We start from the raw sequence: 24,594 nt of genomic DNA on the forward strand, positions 1-24,594 counted from the left end.
CTCCTTAATCTCCTTTGCTGCACCTTTATCCAAATCATGCCCTCCAACATTAGGTATCACAGAGGATTCTGTCCTGAACCCCTCTTCTCTTCTTCTAATTGCTGCTGCTCCTCCTCTTTGATTTAATAGTCCATACGACCCTTGTGGAGCTTTTTAGGAGTCCTTTATTCTTGCTGCTTAGGATATAGAGGCTCACAGACTACAAGTGCCTTGGACCCACCTCCAGCCCCACTGGGAGGTTTACCTTTCTTTTGCCTCTTTATTTATCTTGTTTCCAGAATTCTCCCAAAAATATGAGCCTGGGGGATGATATAATGGAGTAATTTCTTTTGCTTCTTTTGACTTTTCTGTTCCTGTTGCCAGAATTCTCAAGAATTTTTTTATGCAGCTTTAGGTTGGATGAGGCCACTTTCTGTAGCTTCTCATTGAATTATGTATTCATGCCTCCATCTAGTCTACCATCTTTAGATGGAATCCCTCCATTCTCTTTATTTTCTGATCCCTTTTCTGTTAACTCATCATGACCTGGAGGGGATTGGGTTTTGCAAAATCATTCCAGTGTGACACAGGTCCTGGCAGTTCATCTTACCCTGCTTCAAAACCTTTGAGTATGGACCAAAAGACTGTTCATATTGTTCATAGATAGCCTCAGTTTAAAGAGACTCATCACCTGAAAAGTTGTTAACTTTGGAGATTTTTTTAACCACAGTTACTTTTAACAACAATTGACTACAGCATGGTGAGATTGTTATTTGTATCTTATTGATGGAGGGAATGACAAAATGGACAAAATTACAGGCCCTTAATGTACTAGCTAAGTATGAATTTATGTAAGGTTAAATTTTAAATAGATCTTTTAACAAGCAAACGTGTATTTAGAGTGGTTTTCCTTGCCAGTCTATTAGGGTCTTAGGATGAGGTAAGTAGAATCATGGGGAGAGTAACCTTGGAAGAAGTAAGACCTGGGTTAAAGTTCTGCCTCTGACAAATTGGCTGCATCACCATGGGGAAATCATGGGGTCCCAAGCAACTCTATCAGATGGTGACTTATAGATACACTGATGAGCCACAGTAGCTAAGGGAATTTAATATTGATTTAGTACCTACAGTGTGGTAAGTGCTTTATAAATATTAGCTTATTTGATTTTGACAACAACCCTGGGTGCTTTTAATATTTCCATTTCATAGTTTAGAAAATTGAGACAAATAGAGATTAGATGACTTATGCAAATTACTCATCCAGATTGTAAGAAGTCTGATTCAGGGGCGTCTAGGTGGCACAGTGGATAGAGCACTGGCCCTGGAGTTAGGAGTATCTGAGTTCAAATCTGGCTTCAGACACTTAATAATTACCTAGCTGTGTGAACTTGGGCAAGTCACTTTAATGCCATTGCCTTGCAAAAGCCTAAAAAAAACATCAGATTCAAACTTGTCTCCCTAATTCAAGGTCTAGTTCTTTATCTGCACTACCTATTTTTCATATGAGGAGTTTCTCATTTCAACAAATTTCAACAAATCATAAATCTAGCCCCCCCCCCAAAAAAAACCAAGAGACATTGCAGGGAAATCACCAAAATTTTTTGAATAGGGGAATGACATGGTTAGGTCTCTTTTAGGAATATTACTTTGAGGATGAATAGATAGATTGGAGAGAGGAGAGATTAGAAACAAGATTATTAGTTTAGTGATGTTGGTGACCTTGAACCTTTAAAACAGGGCAAGGTATAATTCTGAGAAATGTAATGAATGTAGCATCGACAAAACTCAACAACTACTAGGATCTGGGGATTGGAAATAGATGGAAGAATCATAATCAGACCAAATTTGTGAATCTAAGTATCTGGAAGGCTGGGAGCACAAGTTTGGAGGAGGTGATATCAGTTCCATTTTGGATCTGTGAATTTGGAGATGCCTATAGGACAGACAATAATAGACTTATAACCTTGCAAGAAGTAAGTAATGAAGGACTAGAGTTTAGAAGAAAAATTACTGCTACATATATAGACTTGGAAGTAATATGCATAGGTGTGATCCTTGAAGCCACAATTTAATGATGAGACCACCAAAGGCACAAAGTTAAAAGGAAGGAAAAAATGATCAAGATCAGAGCATTTAGGGACAGCTGTTTAATAGGTTAAGGAAAGAGGATGATCCAGCAGTGAAGGAAAAAAACTGATCAGACAAGCAGGAGGAGGAAAATGAGGTCAACAATAGCAAAAACTGCAGTGCAGTTAAGTAGAAAGAGGCTGGAGAAAAATCCATTAGATTTAGCATTTAAGAGATAATTGGTAAACTTGTACAGAGCTATTTCAGTAGAGGGATGGTATTGGAAACTGAGATTGTAAGGGATTAATGAAAGAGTGACCAAGAAGAAAGTGATTATAGATCACTCTTTAGAAGATTAAAAACTATGAAAGGAAAAAAAGATAGAAGACAGTAAGGGTTTGAACCAGGTCAAGTAAAGGTTTTTTAAGGATTAAGTAGACCTGAGCATGTCAGTAGGCAGCAAGAATGGATCTAGTGAATAAAACAAGTTATAAAGAGATGGAAAGAAAGATGATCAAGAAGGAATGATCCTGGAGAGGATAGGGATCAAGAGCACAAATGGAAGGTTGATTTCAACAAGACTGACAAAGGAGAAAAGCCACTTTTTCCTAAACTTGGAGCAAAAGTGGAAAGGTTAGAGAATAATGAAGAGTTTTTGAGGTTCATAAGGTAGAGAAAAAAGAGGAAACTTGAGAGATGACCTCTATTTTCTCAGTAAAATAGGAAATGAGGTCTTCTCGATAAGGGTGTTGAAGAATAGGTATAGTATGGGGAATTTGAGGAGAGACAAGTCCAGAATAGTGACCAAGAAGAATATGATAAAGAATCAGTAAGAGAAGAATAAAAGGATTTATTGTTATGCACCCCATTTGAGGATACATAGCACAAATATATAGGTAATAAACTTGCTATTGTTTTAATATACAACTTCCTGTATAATTTGATATAAACTTCCTTTAATATGCAACTTCCTCACATGAGTAAGAACAGAGATGACTGATGGTGTGAAGAAAATAGACTCGAGTGCCAAGACAAACGGAAATAGAATCTGGAGGCCAGAGATTCAATATATTTGAATTACTCAGCAAAATTAAGATTAAGCAGAGATGATACACAGGGAAAACATAGAGGGATAGAGGGATTAGATATCCTAATGAGGATGAAAACTAGGTTTAAGAATAGTGAAGGAGAGGGCTCTCCATCTCATCATCAAAGAGATGATGCTATGATTGGAAAGGAATTTTAGAGTTTTTCTGAATCATGGAAATATATGTTAAACCATCACTCTTATGTAGTGAAATTTGATATCCTGGGAGGTAAGAAGCTAATAAATTGGGAGCTGGGTGGTTAAAGGGGACAATGAAACAAATTGAAATCCCAAACTGTTAAGGCAGTGATTAGAGTAGAGAAGACTAAGAGCATCCCCTTCAGAGGAATGAGAGTCCAGTAAATGTCTGCCACAAAGATCTGGACCAGGTGACCACAAAGAAATGAACCTCAAAGGAAAAGGGACTTCTGAGTGGTGATGGTAAAAGAATGGAGCATTAGGAGCCAGAAGTCAGCCTCTTGGCCCAGCATTTGTGCAAGTTGGTAACTACTGATAAATACCCCCCTTATTCTTCACAGAATGGCTCTTTCTTGAAGCACTGAAAATTTTTTGGTTATGATTTAAAGGGACCAGGACCCTGTAGAGTCCCCAATTGTATAGGGCTTTATTGTTTACCATATGCAATGTGATAACAGTTTATAGTTGAGGACAAAGAATTCCAACCTATATCTTCTGCCTTCAGGTTCAGTTATCCAGTTAGACCACATTCCCTCTCACTCATCCTTGTCACTTAGAATTGGAAGGGATATCAAATATGTCTGGTTCAAATCTTTGATTTTACAGATCAGACACTTAGGTATTTAAGAAACTTGTCCATATGTAGTACGTGTCCATTAGGAGATTTGAACCTAGATCCTTTGATTCTAGAGTCAGTGTTCTTTATGCTGTCCCATGCCTATTCAAAAGTACTAATTCATCATCTCACAAATATTAATGTCTAAAACCCTACTAGAACCTCTGTATGAAATTTTGCTTAAGTTCATGGGGAGAAGCAGAATATTTATCCATATTCGTGAACAAATAAAATCATCAATTCCAATGAGTTAATAAATATTCATTTCATTCAAAATATCATTGAAAGGGAAGAGTGTTGTAATTCTCAAAGCACTATATAAATGTGAGTTTCTATTTCAGAAAGTCAGAAAGTAGTCAGAAGATGATAATGGAGAAAAAGGAAAATATCTGTTTTATACATAATTTACATGGAATTGTGGAGCTCATTTTTCAAATCATGACTCCTTTCACTGGTTTGATGCATGGTTTCAGCAGGACAACCAGATATAACAAGCTTATTCCAGTTTCTTCCAGTGAAGTGCATCCATTTTGCTAACAAGGAAGATAATGGTTTTATTGCAGAACTAGAGAATTCCAGATATTCTGACAGAGATTGCCTCAAGACTGATTAATGTGCATCAATGAAAGGGACCCCTTCCAACTCAGATATTTACCCATTGCTCTTCTGGGTGAAGGAATAGTGAGCCTTTTTTTCTCTTTCTCTCTAGCTTGTTTTTGCTCTTCATGACTGTCCATGTAATTTCTCAGGAAAGAAAAAGTTTTTTCCAATTTTTTCATGTAATATGAGTGTTTCTAAAAACCTCTCTTCATTTTCTGGGTTCTTCTCTTTTCTTGTCCCTTTCCATTAGTGACAGGGCCCGTCCTCTGCCATCCTCTTCAGATGGCTACCACTTGTTCCTCCCAGCCATTCAAATGACGAGAGAGGGAAGGGGAGAAGATTCTAGGGCTACCTCCCCAAGATATGCTTAAGAAGGAAAGAAATCAAGTTAGGTCTTTTACTCCCCCAAAAAATTCAAACAAAGGATAGACTTTAAGGTGTCAAGACTAGTTTTATAGTTTGCAACAGCAGTAACTTTCTTCGGGTCCTTTTCCTATCACCTCTATAAAAGAAGGACAAGATGGCAGAATTGGCTTTTTTAGGCACAATTCTTTTCACCTTTATATATCATCCTTGCCCTCCTATTCCTCTGCTTCTTCATCAGGAAAGATGTCATCATCCACCATGGTTGCCATTTTCATGTTGAACATCATTAGCTTTCTCTTTATTTTTGATTAATTTTAAATTTTAAATTTTAGTACCAAATTCTCTCCCTCCATTCCCTCCACTCCCTCCCCTCTTATTGAAAAGACAGGTAATGTGATACCTATTTTACATATGGAGTTCTGCCAAACATTATGCCCACATTAGCCATGTTGTAAGAATAAAAGCAAGAAAAATAAAGTGAAAAAATAGTCTTCAATCTGCATCCAGAGCCCATCAATTATCTCTCTGGAGCTGGAGAGCATTTTTCATCACAATTCCTTTGGAACAGTGCTATATCATTGTCTTGATCAAAGTTGTCAAGTCTTTCACAGTTGATCATCATTACGGTATTGTTGTTATTGTGTACAGTGTTCTCCTGGTTCTGCTTACTTCTCTTTGCTTCATGCTTATATGTCTTCCTAGCTTTTTCTGAAACCATCCCTTTGATCATATCTTATAGCACAGTAGCTTTCCATCACAATCTTCTGCAACCCATTTAGCCATTCCCCAATATATGGGCATCCCCTTAGTTCTCAATTCTTTGCCCCACAAAAAGAACTGCTACAGATATTTTTGTACATTTGGGTTCTTGTCCTTTTTCTGTGATCTTTTGACATATATAGTGGTATTACTGACTTAAAGGTTTTGCACACTTTTATAGTCCTTTGGCTTTCTTTCCATAGAATGGTCACTTCACATTTTTTGTTTGGATCCCAACTGAGGAGAAATGGGGAATGACATGGGATGTGCAGGCTGATTGGGATGGAAGAAATGCCAAGAGAAATAACAACCAAAAAACCATAATGATTTAAAGAAATAAAGAAACCAGCCTATTCCAGTAAATTTCAGTGCAATCAAAGCAAAGTAGGGATTGTTTTACATGAAGGTTTCATAAAGAGAACATTTTCCAGTGTAAAGAATATGCAAATTTTATTTTCTTTGCACAGACATCTTGAAGATAAACATTTTTGGAACAATCTACCCTCTCAAGATTATGATAGTACTTATCTTAGAATAATTATATTAAACTATCAAAGAAATGGGACTTCACAGCTCAGAAACTCTGCTAAGTCAGCAGACTTCGAAAAACAAAAAGGGAGCCACTGCCTGGGCTCTTTCCTTTTTCTTTTTTTTTTTTTGAAAAAAAAATTATAAAGACTTTTTCAGAAATAAATATACCCTCTCATATTCATATTCCCTTAAATTTATGTTCATCTTTGGAGATACTTCTGAAAAGGCTTTGCCACCAAGAGAAACTTTTTAATGACTCAGGTGAATAAAATGCTTTAATTTATTTCATTAACTAGTATCAACAAAACTTTTATCTTTAGGGTTCACAAATATCAGCTAAGCAAACATGATTTTAAAGCAAGATGTTGATTAGGATCCATGATCCTGCTCCTCTCACTCCAGGGTGTTGCCAAGAATTCATCATATCCCTGTTTGACTTGATCATTAAAAGACTAAACCTTTAAAATTGCTGAGTTTTATTTTATTTTTACCAGAGTGGAGTATAATGGCATATACAAATATATATATATACACATACATACATATATATGTGTGTGTGTATGTATTCTCTTTAAGGAAAGAGTAAAATACTACTTATACATACAGATTTAGGAAGATTCAAAGTGTTTTTGCAATGTATCAGCAGGAATTTATACACTTGATTTCAGCTTCTAAGTGTTTTCTCTATTGTATACTCTGGAGTAGGTATAAAAAGAAAAAAAATCAACATGACGCATCCAAAGTTTAAAAGGTGTATTCTCTAGTTCATTACTAGCAACTGATGGACATTGTTTCTTAAATGAAAAAGTAGAGTAAGTTGTCCATAAAAATCAAGTATCAAACTTTTATCAAGTTCCTACCAGTCACCTTGTAAGACTCTTTCTACCATCAAGGATCTTTACATTCCCCTAGGATTGTTCAAATTCATGGACAAATGTAGAATATACACGAAATAGATATAGAAATGATAGTGGGATGCACTAACTGGGACAATCTGGCAAGGCCTCTTGATGGAGTTGGCACTTGGAACAGGAGCTAGGGTTAGGGCAATGATAAAGAAAGAGAGCATTAGAGATGGAATATCCTGGAGTTGTCATTTTCAGCCCTGTGTGACTCTTCTTGACCCCATTTGCAGTTTTCTTGGCAAAGATACTGAAGTGGTTGGCCATTTCTTTGTCCAGCTCATTTTACAGACAAGGAAACTGAGGCAAATAGGAGTTAAGTGCCTTGCCCAGGGTCACACACCTAGGAAGAGTCAGTCTAAGGCAGAATTTGAACTCAAAAAGATGAGTCTTCCTAACTCACAAGTCCAACTCTATCCACTGTACCTACCACTTACCTGCCCATCCTGGAGTAGTGGACCAATTTGTCTGGAACTAAAGTGAATATGGGGGAGCAATATATTATTTCAGAATGATAAAACATTACCAGATTGTGAAAAAGTAGAAATGTCTGTGGATTCTGCATTGCCTGGTGGCAAAACACTCAATGAATCTATCTATATATGTATAGGGAACATAGTTTCAGCATTTCATTTGATAATTCTTTGAAGTAAAATCAAGTTTATTTAGTTCTGAATAACCAAATAGTCGTGCTGCCAACAGATTTACAAGAGCAATTTTATCTTCCATTTGAGGGGAAACAACCTCACAGATAGTCTTGGATCAGAGCCTCCAGATAGCACAGACATTTCAGTAAGTCATTTCATCCAGACAGCACTACAATAGAAACATTACAATGTAATATCACTATAATACACCATGAATATTTTATGTCTCTCTATATGATACTCTGTTTAACACCTGCCCTCCCTTTACTGTTGGGGGGGGGGGGGAGACAATCCTCCCCCCTTTCATTTCTTGCTCTTTTTTTTGAAAGATGGGGAACAATGTCAGAAATTCCCCATCACTTGCTCCATTAGAAATGCCCCACCCCCATCTTCCTATAAATTCTGTGACTTCTTCCAGAATCCAGGAGCTACAATAAAAGCTACATATTCAGAAAGGCAGCATGAGATGAATAGTTTGCTGCCATAGAAGTGAAAATTGCATATTGCTGATCTAGATAATTAGACATAATAGACAGAATCTAGTTTATTGCACCAAATGCATTTAAAGTGACATTTGCAGTTATTCAGACTTCCGAAATTAAATTTTATTAGATACTTCTAATTCCTCAGTATCTTAATGTTCCTAACTGATGCTTTATTTCCCTGTATTATCCAACACTTACTTTTCTAATGTTTTACCATTGTTATCCACTTTACTTCTTCCTCGGACAAATCCAGTTCTCACACTCCAAATCAATTTGATGATATACATCAGTCTTTATGATTTGCTCAAAACTGTCCAAATATCAAAATTAACAAATAACAATTTTAATAGATGGATCTTATAATTCATATAAGGACTTTATAGCATAATGTCTCTGCTTTCTACTTCCCTTCTGTGTTATTAAGGAAGATGATACTTAAGTTGATCAAATAGCTTGTCAGATGTTTTTCTCAGTTAATCTCTCTTAAGTGTATTTTATTATAGATATCAAAGCCTAAGAATTGTTTGCAAATTCATGAATTATTCTCTCCATGTTTCAAGTAAACATCTTCATTACTTAAGAGGCCATGTTTTGATTACAAGTTATCAATGACCATTAATAAATCAAATTGTTCTACATTTCACAAAGATCTACAGATCTTTCAAAAATCAAGGTTAGTTTACTTCAACTTTTATAATTTGAAGTGACATTAAAAGGATGATAAATTTTTACAAGTGTTCTCTCGCTATAGCTTGAATTCCATCTATAACTGAAGTGTGTACAAATCTATTTTTAAACATACATAAAAAGAATCAAATTGTCATTAATAACCTGTTCCTTAGATTCCATGCAAAAGCAATAGTATCTCCTTTAAACACACTTCTTACTATTTTAATATTTGAATGAAACAGACTATTCCTTTAGTAATTTGGAAAAAAAGCTTTCAGTGATAAAAAGTCATGGAATAGGGTGATCTGATTAGTTAAATATACTATTTAATTGGAAATTAAACAGGATATCAATTCTTCTAATCATTTTTGAAAATGTTCCAAAAATATATTACTGTCCTTTGCCATCTTAGTAAGTATAAAATTCTGTCTATTTAATCTCTGGTAATTTACAATCTCATAATGTCATTAAGAGCATTGTATCTCATGGTAAAATAATATAAATATAAATTGATTAGGTCAAATCCCTTTCCTGAAAGTTTCCCTTAAAAAGAAAAATCTAATATAAATTTATTTATTTGGTTTTTATTTTCCTTTATACCATAAAAATGAAGTGCCAGCAAATAATCTGACTAATTGAAGCTTCTAGTTAGGCTCTAGCTATAATTGAAATTATCTTATGTTCCTGAAATTGTCATTTTTATCTGTACAAATCTACATGTTAAGCACCATGTGAGTGAAAGATACACCCACTTAAGCCAAAAGGCCCAAACAAATTGAAGTCTCAATAAGATAGATTCAACTTAGAGGTTTTGGATTCTGGTTAGCTTTTCCCCACTACCACCCTGTAGTTAAAAAGAGGAATTAATTCTTTGCCAGAAAATCAATCCCCTCCAGTTTTTCCTCTTCTCCTATCATGCGCCTTTCTCTGCTTTTGTCTATTGGGGTCTAGTACAGGAAATCACTTTCACAACTAAACTTTACACCAATATTGGGGAACTTCAGTATACAAAGTTTATAAATTTGAGGTAAATCACAAAAAGACTAACTCAATTGGGTTTGAATATGTAAAACATGCCCTCATTTCTGTCCTTAGTCTGTGGGTCATTTTTTTCAGGCTCCATATCTTCAAGGATTCTTCCTAGACCATGATTTTACTATTTCAAGACCAATTTCCATTAGCTCATTTTCCGGTCTCTGGAGGAATCACATTCTTCCCTATCTGGGCCATTATAAGATAGTAGATAGAAAGGATGTTGAATTTGCAGCCAGATGACCAAAGTGCCAGCTCAGCTGCTGGCCTTAGGAGAGTCTGAACTTTGGTGTCCTTATCAGTCAAATAAGAGTCTTGATCTCAATTTCCTCTGAGCTCCCTTAGTCACTGGTCAAAGTGGAGCTATAAGAAGACTTCTTTCATCCACCTCTGCTCACTTAAGTTTTGCCTTTTTGAAATGGACTTTCGATCTTCAGGGTCCTTTTACATGTAGCTTTCCCTTCTTTTTGCCCCAAACCAGCTCCAATTAGTTTCTAGTTGGACTCCTCTTTTCCCCTGATCTTTTTCTAAAAATCACTTTGGCCTTCCCCTACATCCCTTTACCACTAGCTCATCTGCTCCCCTCATCAAACTTCCCCACTGTCTTGGTACCTAGGTGTAACTTACTTCACCAAGTTTCCTTTTTAGGGATACACAAGAGAATTACAGCCTGTAATAAACCCAGGAAATCCAGATTGTTTGACTTCAAAATATTTCAGGCAGTCATGATTATGCATTTACATTGTAATATATATAACCCATTGACTCCTAGTTTGAGATCCCAACTTAATTACAGTCATTTTTTTGAGCAGGAAAGAAGCACACCTCTAGTTGGTCATTTGATAAGATGATGGTAGACCAGAGGGATAAAGTTCTCAGAAACTCAGGAGTATAGCCTCATTTAGTGAGTACAGTACAGTACAGTAAAAAAATCAGTTGGCATTTAATAATTATTCTATATGATTTTACTATTTTCTACCCATATTCTTAGAGAATAGGGGTGTGTGTGTGTGTGTGTGTGTGTGTGTGTGTGTGTGTGTGTGTGTGTGTGTGTGTGTGTGTGTGTAGCTACTACACAGTGACATTGTGGGCCCCGGACATAACCAGGGGATAAGAACATTCTCAACTATGGACTTTGCTGAAGTTCTCTTCCATGATTTTTCCCTAATTATTAAATTGGAGTCTAGGACCATAGATGTTGGACTGGAAAGGGGTTTTCCCAGCTGTCTTGTCCTATCCCTTCATTTTATGGGTGAGAACACTAAGGTCTAAGCCAAGATTCTAACTGTTCCTGCCACTGCCAGGATCACCACTCTTTACAATCTTTCATAATAATTAATCATAACACATTTATGTAGCAATTTCTGTCTTAATTACCTTATGATTACCTCATTTGATCATCCCAGGGAGGTGGATACTCTTAACCCCTTTTTGCAGATGAGAAAATTGGGGCAAACAGACTTGCCCAAGGTTACACAGCTAGTAAGTGTCCATTGTTGGATTAGATCTCAAGTCTTCCTGACTCCTAGCTCAACACACTATCCCCTTCATCACCTAGATTCCTTTCCAGGAAGCACCTAAGAGAGGGTTAAGGAAGGTTCTCCAACCAGCCTCCATAGAACTAAGTTATTCATATGTTCCTCGACCTGAAAGAGGAATGAAGAGTGGAGCTTCCTAAAGACCACACTAAATAGAGGACTTTTAAGGGGCAGCTAGGTGATGGCAGTAGATGGAGCACCCCCTGGAGTCAGGAGGACTTGAATTCTCATCCAACCTCAGACACTTAATAATTACCTGTGTGACCTGGGGCAAGTCACTTAACCCCATTGCTTTGCAAAAGCCAAAATAAATAATAAATAATAAAATAAAAAGGTGACATTTTCTAAATAGGCCAAATCTGTTTTAACTTATTCTTTTTTTACCTTAACCTTGTAAGCATGAGAAAAGAAAAGAAGATGCTCAATAACTCCTACAGCCCTTGAAAAGCATGTCAGTGGTCTAGGCAAGTCCTGCTGTGACAATATGGATTTCTCTTTTCTTTCAGTATTCCCCGAGCATGACAATGAGTGTGTGATCCATTCCCAGGCCTCCTCTGACAACAACAGTGAGTCAGCCTTCTCCACCGAACTACTACAGAAGAAAATTATTCATCACCATGTACAGTTTAACAAACAAAAGGATCTCAATCACAACCAAACCAACTATTTTTTTTTCCTGCTCTCTCCCTTATTTTGTGAAGAAAGCAGGTCCAAACATGATTCAAACAACTGTACGGAGCGGCATTTAAAATTGCCCTAAATTGAACTGCAAATAATTATCTGTGTATGTATATGTGTGGGACAATGAATGTACTGTATATGTGTATGTTATATAGACATATACATACACACATACATACATGTATCCACAGGACATTGTAAAATAATTATCACATGACATCTTAAGTAGAAATAAGTAGGGACTTTTATTCCGTCTTTTTTCACGTTTACATTTTAATTATTAAAAGTTACTTTTCCCTCCCCCTGAACTATTTTGTGCTGTGTATATCACTGCTTTATATAAGTTATTTTTTAAGGTGAATTCAGATGTTATGGTTTTGTAAATGTCTGCGATCATGGATAGGAATAAAATTGCTTATTTGAGAGCTTTCATTAAATGGTGTCTGATGCAAGTTATCCTGTGAATCACAAACTGTACTGTCTCAAGAAATAGAAGAAAGCTTGTCTTGATTTCTATGTCAAAATCTTAGCGATTTCTCAGTTACTTTTGTTGGAAGTTTTTTTATACTTTGCCTTTAAGGGGAAAAGTCTCTTTAAATAAGGCCTAATGCAGCACACTTCTGCAATTTTTGGTTAAAATGAAGGTTTCAAATTTACCTTAGTTTATACAAGAAACTACCATTGCCATAGTTGTTTTACAATGGAGCAATAAAAGCGGCAGTTGTCCCATTTTCAGGAGCATACTTTTTGCTTGCCATAATCAGCCAAGAAGGGATAGCTAGAATATTAACTTTAATGTGTTGTCATTTCTCACCAAAAATTCTAGGGTGAGACCTTCACTCACATTGCCATCATGAAATTTATCCAAATTGATTGAAGGCATCACAGATCATGCCTATGGGTTGGAAGCAAATGGGTTGGAATTGTGACTTTCTAACAAAGTTGGATAAAAAGGAAAATTTTGCCAGATTTGGAATACCACTGTCATTGTCTTTCTGCTTCCCTGTTGACTTTTAAACTATCAGAAGAGTTAAGAGCTGATGGATTATTGGGCCTTTCCATTTCACTGGTGGGATCCTTATGTGACCCTTCCGAGGTATTGTGCTGATATAAGTGAATCCGTGCCTATTTTGCCTCCTTCATTGCTTTCATTGGGCTAAATGAGCATTCTCAGCCAAAGAGACAACAAATTGGTAATTTGAAAAAACAATAACAACTCAGCCATGTTGGTAATGAGAAAGCATTTTGGTAGAATTGAATCAAAAAACTAGTATTTGAATCTTGACTCTTCTACTTACTCTCCATATGATATTGGGCAAGTCACTTGAGATCAGAGAATCATAGATTTAAGCATCTCCCTTTCTAGAACTTGACCTCCTCATCTGCAAAACGAAGGGGGTCCCTCTAGGGTCTTTCAGCTTGTGAGATCCTTTGAGAGGATTTTGTTCTGTGATATCCTTGCTTTCCTGGACTTCATTATGAAAAATCCTCTTGAGAGGGGCCCAGCTTTCAACAACAGCAGAAAGGTGGGGTGGGTCTCACCTTAATTTCCAAGACAAAAGCAAGTCATAGATCACCCTGTCAAAATTGTGATATAGAATATTCATCAGTGTCCATCCAGCAAATGTAGCTCCAAACTCAGGAGACTATGAAAAGGGATTGTGTGATCTTAGGTGAGGAAAATTTTCTATCTTTTGTAGGAAGGGCCAAAAGTCTTTAATAGTTTTTAAAAATGGCAGATTATTTGCCAGTTTCTGGTCCCGACTGACTTATTTCTCTCACATCCTTAATGATTTATTCCTCAAGAAAATAAAGATTTTCCCTATGTCTGCTGGGTAGCAAGGTAGAGCTAACTGATCAGTGCAGAAAGGAACTGAATTAAATTTATAGTACAGATTTAAACTGTAATAAAATGAGTCACCATGAATCACAGAGAGCTCAGGAGACAAGAACACAGGCCTGCCCAGCGAAGAGCAGCCCAAAGCCTCCAGCGGCAAAAACCTTTCTTTCCACAAGTCATCCACCTCAAATTTATCTTAGTCAGTTGGAAAGTATCCTAAAGACAGCACAGCACAGATGCTTGGCTTTCATCAAAAATGGTCCCCAATCTGCAACAATTTTTAAGAAAAAAGTGCCAAAATAAAACATTTGGAGACTCCCTTAATTATCTAATCTTATAGTACTGTATTTCAGCTATTTTGTTGTCTTGATCTTAAGTTAAAAAACAAGATTATTCAAGAAAGCACAAAATAGAATTTGCATTTATTAAACTGATCTTGTTCTTGGTATATCAAAAAATTCTGTATTATTTACAGAAAGAAACATCTTTCTGGGTTTTTTTAGGTTCTGATTTACTAAACCCAGATTTTTCCCACTTCTCATCAAAATCCTTTAACTTTCTGCCTCTCCCATATTTTTCATCTCTTCCTCATGTATGAGTTAATCTCAATACATACACATGCTCTTTCAGATCATTTTTACACATTTCAACCCATATAATTAATGGCAGTAGCAATCCCTTACCTTCCAATGTTATATAGGAAAAAAATTATAAATAAAACAGAAAAACAAAGTATGAAACACTTTTAATTGTTATGCTTTGTATTATTCCAGATTTTCTATAATTTAAAGCATACATCAACCCTTTTCAGGATGTAAACTTAATTATACTAAACTGTCAGTTTTCTTTGTCACAAATTTGTTCAAAAATGAAAGGCTTTGGTATACTGTGGAATTTATCAAATGTTGGCATCCTTTGCAAGGTTAACATGAGATCATTTGGAATGGTTTTCTGGTTTGAATCTAATGTCTTAATTCCAAATTTGAAGGTCTAAGATTCAAAAGTTTCTGTCCATTAAAGGACAGTCATAGTTATTCTATTGCCACATTTACAGCATAACCTCCTGGAGAAGAGACCAAGCCTTCTCCATTTCCTAGGATTCTTCAAATTCTGAATGTCTATCCAAGCATTGCAGAGTGGTTCCTAGGAGTGGCTATAGGTAGCTATCTAACTCTATCTACTTCTCCTCCTGCCACAAATCATAGCACACGTAGCTGAACATGTTCAAGTTTCCCTCGAGCAGGGGAATAAGATACTTAGCACTAGAAAGTCATGACTTTACTTCTATGACTTTCTTGTCCAATAATCTATCCTTATTTACAGAAAGGAGACAAATCATCCCAAAATATTTGCCTTTTGAATCTTCAATTTTTAAGAAGTTTAAACATCTACTTAAAACACTCACTTTTTCTAGGGAGAAAACTTAGAGATAAGTCTTGATTTCCTTTGCTATAAAGGAAAATGGCATTACAGAATGCGCTAGATCATGGTGATTTGGCTTTGGAGAGTTTTTAGTACATAGCATATATCATGTTTGTGTTCATGTGTATATACAATATGTAATTATGTTGTGTAAGTATTTAAAAATATATCTAGATTTCTGGCAGTAGCTTTACCTTTTCAGTTGTTTTGCTAAGGCTAATATTTTGTATTCCTCAAACACTGATAAGAGAAGAGGTAACCCTGAAGGCCCAGAAAAAGTATAGGTAACTTAGTGAAAGTTGAAAAAAGGAATCTGGGTAATACACAGAATAGGTTGATGTCTCACATGATGAGAGGAACTTTTGTAAGGATTGGCTTTTCTGTTCCTTTGTAATCAATATAATAGATTTCTCTATGAACTAGCATCATTTATTTAATACAATTACCTTTGCTAACATTTCACTGAAAATATATCGTAAGATACAGAGAATGAATCTGGTTCAATGACACCAACTAGTAAAAGGACATTCATCTATTACACTTCTTTGGGTAAGAATGAACTAGAAATAGAAAAAGACATGTTATTGGTGTGGGGGTATTTTTTGGTTCAGCTGCTTTGAGTCAGATTTTTTTCCTTAAATTATATTTTTGTATTACTCTTATGTCTGAAAAGAACATATTTTTCCAATGATATTTGGGGAAAGTTAATGGAATATAAATTGGTTTGGCTTTGTAGGATTCTTGGCATTATTGACACAATCATTTTTAGTCATAATTATCTAACATTGATTAAACACCCTAAGAATAGTCAGTAAGCATTTATTATAGATCTACTGGGGATACAAAGAAAAGCAAAAGCATGACCTGACTTTCAAGGAGATAAAAGTTTAATGGAGGAGCTCATTCACGATGGTCATTATTCCTATTTTTACTACAGAATTTTGTTAAAGTGAATAAGTCTTGGGGTCAAAATTTGATTCCCACTTTAAGTTTGTAAATGAATTAATTCCTATCTCCAGATCTTTTAAAGCTGAGTTGAAATAAACTTAAAGAATTATAATTTAAGTTTAAATTTAAAGAATTGTAATCAAAATGCACATTCTGAATCATGTTAAAATATGAGGACAAACAGCAGATGAACTGAATTCTGTTCCTCATTTTAATCTGCCTCTTAAAATATTTGAAGTTTTTTGAAAGATGACACACAGCACTGGAGACATAAATTACAGTAGATCTCTTCCCTCAAACTTTTTTTTTGGTGAGAGATCATAGACCTAGACTGGAAAGGATCTCATAGATCATATGCTCATCTCATTTTAGAAATGTGGAAACTGGAGATAAATAAGTTGTCCATAATTTCCCCCTCATAGAATACCTGCTTCTCTGAAGATGTAAGAACTGTTTTGCAAAAAAAACAAAACAAAAAAAACCAGGAAAGTGCTGAGGTACTTACTAATCCTAGCTTTCCATTCTGTTTCCAAAGCCCCAAAGGTGCTGAGGGAGACTGGGAAGGGGACACTGATGGTGATCTCCAAGAGTTTGTCTCACCTCATACAATTTAATTACGTGATCCCTCCCCCTCCCTGCTTCCATTTTCAAGATACAATATAGACTAAAAGGGGAGAATTTATACTAGTAAATATATTTACTTTTTTATGCTTAGTGGGTGTAATCTTGCCCATCCTAATCGACTGCATTAGACCTTGAATTTGGAAGTCCTGCATCTGAAGAAAGGTAAGATCTCAATTCAGTGTCCTTGGTCTTTTAATCCATAATGTCCTTATTGCTATTACCACAAATTAAGAAACTTCATTACAATTACAGTTGTTGGGGGGATGGAGGGGGAGATCTGGCATGGACCTTTGTGAACAGGCAACTGAAGAACATTATTTCCCCATATTAGCAGAGTTTCTAATTTAATCATAATCCACATAATTGGATTCAGAATAATGACCTACAGATGAAAGACACCCTCAATAATAAACCCCAGATCAAAATCAAAAGAAATGGGTCCTGGTGGGCCACCTCTTGACCTAGAAAACCACAAATTAACATTATTTATATTGCATGGTATTTTAATTTATTTTGTTGAACACTGCCCAATAACATTTTAATGCAATTCATCCATTGAGTTTTGTTGGCTGCAAGTTTTAACATTTTCTACCCTAAGGTATATTCTAAATACAGTCTTCCATGACTAAATTTGCCAAGCAATCATGACTCTTCTTCTCTTACAGTAGTCTCCTTGTTTTTTTCCTACAGAAAACAAAAATTCATTTCTCTCCTTAACCAAACAAAACTGACTATTCTTCCAGTTCATCCTTTTTATGAAATACAGTACTATAAAACAATTAGAGAGGATAAAGGGGTAGGAAGATTAGGTTTTCACAAAGTTCAGAATCAGTTTCTTCCTTCTAGTAAGGATATAATGGCTGTCCTCAGAAGAGGTATTGCACCCATTTTGATTTTCATAATGTTCATTCCTCACTACTTTCCCCTTCCTCAACTTCCACACACACACACAATGAATCAATCAATCTGGGAGTTCCAATTTTGGAACCACAGTACAACTAAGGTAAATCTGAATATTTCTTGAAAGACTGATATAGTTAACTGAGTTATACCAATTTCAACTTTAAGATTCTTTCTTTTCCACTGAGATGGCCTAATTAACAAGGAAAGAGAAGCTTGGTTGCTGTTAGGTCACCTGGAAAGGTGTTTTGCCCTAATGTTTTCAACTCAGTTTCATCTGATTCTTCAGCTAAAGTACTTTAGTACAACCACTGAAGCATGACTGCCCATTTGTTGATTGGAAAATAAACTAAAAAAATTGGATTCAAATTGTGGTAAAATTATTCAGACTTCCATCCTATGGGGAAAAAAATCGATTCAACAAAACCTTAGGAAATTTCTCAATATCTAATTATTGTACAATTGAAATAATATGTGCATGATGTCCTGTCTTTCACCAGACCTTACATATTTTTCAAAATGTTTTATTTGCATTAAGATCTTATATGATTAACACAAACTATATATTAGTATAGTAGAATAATTTAAAGGGCATGTTGGTGTTTTAAATAACTAAAGGAAGAAAAAACTTTATAGATAGAAATATTTCTTTACTTGCACATGGTAACCATCTTAATAACTTATCTAATTGTGATAAAATTAGAATTTGAAGTGTTCTTTTCTTACTCTATATGTTAAATTGCTAATTCTAGAGTCTTCCTGGAAATAAGACTATAAGATTATTTGTAAGTTTTTTAATGCAACATTTGTGCATTCATATAATTGGTGTCTAGGATGACTTAGCTTTCTTCTCTTTCTTAATTTATTAAACCACTGCCCTCAGCTACTTAAAACAATTTTGTAAATCTATTCTCTTCTATTGTGTTGTTAATTGTGCATTCTTACAATTTTTTAATCCAACACATATTTGACTATCATTCATCCTTTTACTTTAAAGTATGTAATGGAGTCTATCCTGTAATAGGAGAACTTGCCATGAAGATGTATATAGATATCCTTTTTAATGGGTACATGTTTTCACATTTAATAAAAATATAGCTTTCGTGTATAATTTCCAAGCTTTTGTTTCTAGCCACTATGTAATTATTGCTTGGAAAAGAGGTTTTAAAAAATATGAATTACATTGTTCCATTTGAACTCAATCCAAATGTTTACTGCATTGCAATTTTAAGGCATCAAATCAAAGCTTCACTAACATGAACCTGTGTAGTAAGTAAGCATCAGACTTTATTCCTTATATTCAAATAATCCCTAAGATTAAATGTTTCAGAAGAGGTGAAAGATATTCAATAAATACTTAACTTAAAAGAATCTGATCTAAAAAACAACTGCTCAATGCTAATATCTCCATGTAGTTCTGGGATTGAAGTCTGCACACAGGCAGAAGCCTTTGAAAATAGAGATTAAGAGCAACTAGCCATGAATTGGTAAATATCTGAAATATTTCTTCCAGGCAGTCTTAGAGAGAACTTGGAGTAAGGAAAACCTGAGTTCAAAAGCTACCTCTGAATCCTTGCTAGCTATGTGACCTTGGGAAAAAAGGAATCTCTGTGCCTCAGTTTCCTCATCTGTAAAATGAAAATATTAATAGTGCCTGTCTCAACAGGGTGAGAATCAAATCATTAAGCAGAAGTAATGTGCTTTGCCAACTTTAAAGCACTATATAAATGCCAGCTATTACTATTTTATTATTGTTATTAATACCCACATTTTTAACATTGTTCACTTGGAGACCAGAAGGATTTTTTTTCATATCATTCAACCTTCATATTTACCTCTGTTACATAAATTTTAAAATTAAATCATATAAAATAAATGTTTCAATTCTTAACTTCACTCTCTGGTAGTACCTTTACCACAAACCAGAGTATCAGTAGAAACAAGGTCTGTATACTATTACTATTATATGTGTCCTTCCTTTAAAGGTCCTTCCTTTAAAATTCAGAGAAATTAAAACCCATAGGTTTTTCCCCAAAACCCTTCTTTTATAGAATAGTCAAGTAACATTTGGAACAAAATGGAATCTCCTCATCAACTGATGCAACATATTTATTATTCCATCAACAGAATGGAAGACACTATGGTCCACAATGTATACTATAAGATTCATCCAAGGATTAGAAACTTTTCATTAAAAGTCAATAGCTTCTAAATTTCTAGATAGTTCTCAAGATGGATTTCCTTTCCTTGCAGAAGAAGATGATAACACATGCATGCTGTTAGCAAAAAAGAAAAAAAAATCTTTGCAGGCATTCAGATTTGAAAGGTTTTCAATTGTGCATTGTATGATTATCATTTTGGTGTGTATATTTAGAAACTTGTTTGGAGAGGGGGAAAAAATAGAGTTTGTTCATAGAAAACTTATGATTAAGCATGATTAAGAGATGATGTATAGTTAAAATCCCAAATTTCATTTTGATCAATAATACAAAACCTTTGAAAGCTTTCACCAGAATGGCTTTAAAAAAACAACATCCCCCCCCAAAAAAAACTCCAAACAACTAGCTATTGACCTGAAATAATCTGTGCTTTGATCCATCTCTCTGTGAATGGGTTCGTGAGTGGGCTAGAACAGAAAAACAAGAGAAGCAAAGGACTCAAAGAAGGTCCAAAGGCCTAATTCCAAAATGAAGATTCATGTGTGGTAGTACCTTAAGAAACTTCTCTAGCTAGTGGCTTTTGAAGATTGATATTCCATTTTTAAAAATTTAAATGTAAAAAAAATTTAATGTACAAATATCTGATTCAGTTGACTGTTGTGTTAAATAGTACTTTATAACCAATGACACTGTGCTTGCAGCATCTATTCCCTAATGAAAATAGGAAAGGAACTTGATAAATATTAGCCAGTGGGTCAACAAGCATTCATTAAAGACTGGTTGCCAGGTTCAGCTCTCTTCTATTCAGTCAACCTTAAGAGTCAGCTTAGCTGACTTCAAATTCAGGAAGATCTGGGTTCAGCTTGTCTCCAACACATAGTAACTGTGTGGTGTTGGGTAAGTAATGCAATTCTCTAAGTCTTTAAGTTACTTAGAAGGTTTCACCCTATATTGTTAAAGAGAACCTCATCATTTGAGATTTCCTTCTATCAACTACTTAAATTTCAGGGAAACCAAACTTCCTTACTTTCTCTAACTTTCCCACCCCACCCCCCAACATAATTGACTGTGTTTCTACCATTTTGTTACTTTCAATATCTAGTAGTATGGAAATCCCTGAACAATAATAGTAAGTCAACAAGCATTTTTTAAGTTCTTACTGTGTATTAGGCACATATATCTATCAAGTGCTAAGAGTTGTGGATACAAAGAGAGCCAAAAACACAGTTTCTGACCTCAAGGAGTTCACAATCTATTGAGGCAAGATGCTAACAGGATATGAACAGTACAAATGGGAGCTAAGCTCTGAGTATGGCACTAGCAGTGGGGGAGGGAAAAAGGTACCCAACAGCTCTCCTGGACAAGGGAAGAAGCCAGAGAAGCCTGAAGGCAGAGGCTTTAGGGGAGACCCAGTGAAAAGACAAAGAAATGGAACATATTATTTAGTTCCTTAAAATTTCAGTAAACATTGTCAGCAAATATTTCCACAACAAATTCCACACAAGAAATGCAATTTACTACTGCCAATTAAATATATAAATTATAAATGTAGTTTGAGGATCCTTGGGTCACCATTGTTGATTCTCTTAACTTGTTGCAATGAAAAAGGGAATTTTAAATGATGCCACTCAGTTTACACTCTAATAATAAGGGCAGTTTAGTTTCATAGTACATAGAATAACAGCCTGGAGTCAGGAAGACTTGAATTCAAATGTGATAATGCCATTGACTATGTGAGCCTGGGCATGTCACCTAACCCTGTTTGCCTCAGTTTCCTCATCTGGAGAAGAAAATGGCAAACCATTCCAATATCTTGGGCAAGAAAACCCCAAGTGGGTTTCCAGAGAATCAGACACAACTGAAACTACTGAACAACAGCAAAATACTCTAGTAATATAGTATTGTTCTTCCATCATTGACAATAGCTTATATGCAAAGGATGTTGGTAGGTGTGCTTAGTCTCAAAGGAGACACTGGGAATTTTCACTGCTCTCTCCCATACTTGGAATATTCTCCCTCCTCAGTTCTACCTTCTGTCTCCCCTGGTTTCCTTCAAGTCCCAGCTAAAATCCCTCCCTTAAAGGGATTAGGTCAGAGTCTTTCTTTTGTGATTTATCTTCACAAATATACTTGTTTGGATACAATTGGTTATGTATTGTCTATTACATTGTGCACTCTTAAAGAGATGAGACTTTTTCTAGTCTTTCTGTCCACAGCACTTAGAACAGTGCCTGCCTGATATATATTAGGTATTTAATAAATACTTACTGACTAATTAAAAAGAACACAGCCCTCATTTAGGGTATAGATGGGCTAATTGTGAAATGTTCAATTTCAAGTCATGTGAAAGTTCAATCCATCTGACCCGCCAAATTCCAACATGTTGAATGATTTTCATTTGAGAAATCATTATCTGCCCACTATCCCCTTCTCATTCAATGAAGAGTCGCCAGAAATTTATGTCAATAAAATGACTCCTGTGAAATATTTGTTAAAATTTCAACCAGAGCAACAGACTTCAATGAAAACAGAAATAAGAATAATCAAATAAGATTTCACTTTCTCACTCCCTCAGCTGCTGATCAGATTCAATCTTGAAAACAAATGCATTGTGTAAGAAGTAATAAGAAAAAGGAATTTGTTATTTAAGAAAATGAACATCCAAGTCAAAAATAACATGGGAGCCCTATCTAATTTTCATCCAAGGATGAACTAATGAATTGAGTGTCAGACTCTTTTATAAAATAGTTAATCACCTGGGACAAAGTCAGACAATAGCCAAATTCTCAATTAGTGGATCCTCAGTACTTTAAATCAGTGTACTGAGGCATTCCATTTTGCAAAGTGCCATTAAAACCAGGCAGCTCAATAGTCTTAAGCAGGAGTCTCATAAATAACAACCTTGTCTTGATATCCCAAGTTGCAAAAGTCTACGGTCTACTGAAGCTCAATTTAAAAATGCAAAGCAATTAAAGGTCCAAATATTTCCAGAACTAGCATGTCATAAGTATCTCTTAAATGAACCTCCTATCACTTTTGAAGGGATGTGAACCAGATTGAGCAGAGGTCTGACATTCTGATTGCTCTACTTCCCCGGTGATTTTAGACCCTTGTTTTGAATAATATTTACTGCTCTACCTTCAACTTTGAGAAATGTTCCAGGAATGCTTCTGTTTATAATGGAGACACTACTTGATAATGTCTTTGAGGAAATAGGCATCTTACATTCATTTTTCCCCAAATACTCTGAGATGTAGTTTTCTATTTGACTCCACCTGTGAGCACTAAAGAATCAGATACAATTACTTTTAGGGGAAAAAAAAGAAAAAAGTATGTTTCAAGAACCTATTACATTTTTTGAGTGTTATTTTAAAAGAACTAACTTCAGATTTACTTCACAATATTATCAACAATGAATAGCAGTTATCTAGTATTTTTTGATTCTCACAACTACCTTGAGAGGTAGATGCTATTACCCCTATTTTCCAAATGAGGAATCTGAGACAGACAGAGGCTAAGTGACTTGTCCAGGGTCACAAAGCTACTAAATATCTAAGACTGGATTTTAACTCTGGCCTTCTGGAGTTCAGACCCTTTTTGCCTCCAATATACCAAGTTCTTTTCAAACTAAATAAGCAAACAAAGTTTAGCCATATGTAAACAAGTTTCCCCTTCATTTTAATAATCCTATAAATTTTTGTGAAGTGGATCAACTGTCCACAAGAGTGGTTTACAGTTTACTTTTCCAGTTTTTTTGCAGATTAAATGATTTGCCCAGGGTCACACAGCTCTTTGTATTGGGACCAGATTTGAACTCTGGTGTTTCTGATTACAGGTTTACTGCTCTATCCAATGTGCCTTCAGGTACCCCTATAATCAGTGCATCCTCTTCAATAGGAATTACAGAATCTAATGAAGTTTTTAATTGACTACTGCTTTTCAAGAACTGTGATTAATCTTTTCTCTTTACCACTACTGAATATGTACTATGTTCAGGGTGGCTAAAAAGTACAATTGCCAGTCAGATGATTGAATTTCAGGAGTGAAATTTATGTAATCAGCTATTTTAGAACCCCACTCAGCAGTATACAGCCATTCTTGGTTCTGTCAGTGGTTGTCATACTTCCAAACAATTTTTTTCAGATTCAAATGCATTAATTATTAGAAAATATTTCAAACCTTTCAAAACATTTTTTAACCTAAGCATTTTCACAAGAATGAAATCTATAAATTGTGCACTAGGGCAAAATATGCTATTAAATGTTTAACAATCAACTCTCCAAAAATTACAGCACTCATGTTTATTTCTTGAAGTAGAGCCAAGATGGTGGAGAATAGACTAGGACCAAGTTTAATTCTCCCTTCATTTCCCTCCAAACAGATAATCTCAAATCAAACTGGGGGGTTGCAGGGCCAACAAAGGTTAGAAAAAAGACATATTTCCTGCCTAAGACAATGGAGGTTTCAGAAGTTCTTAGCCAAGGGGCGGCTAGGTGGTGCAGTAGATAAAGCACTGGCCCTGGAATCTGGAGTACCTGGTTTCA

At 35.4% G+C, this 24,594-nt stretch overlaps 1 protein-coding gene across 4 annotated transcripts in view; it reads left to right on the plus strand.

Annotated features, from left to right (window-relative positions):
- SSBP2 (single stranded DNA binding protein 2) overlaps positions 1-12,452 on the plus strand; it is a 404,380-nt gene extending 391,928 nt beyond the window's left edge. For all 4 annotated transcript variants that reach the window (XM_074204890.1, XM_074204891.1, XM_074204893.1 and 1 more), the window contains one exon: positions 11,983-12,452. In XM_074204890.1, coding sequence (XP_074060991.1) covers positions 11,983-12,012 — 30 coding nt within the window. In that variant the 3' untranslated portion in view covers positions 12,013-12,452. The remainder of the gene's footprint in view (positions 1-11,982) is intronic.
- Positions 12,453-24,594: the final 12,142 nt, after the last annotated feature.

The sequence above is a fragment of the Macrotis lagotis genome, chromosome X (genome assembly GCF_037893015.1).
Source record: "Macrotis lagotis isolate mMagLag1 chromosome X, bilby.v1.9.chrom.fasta, whole genome shotgun sequence".
Lineage (NCBI taxonomy): Eukaryota > Metazoa > Chordata > Mammalia > Peramelemorphia > Peramelidae > Macrotis > Macrotis lagotis.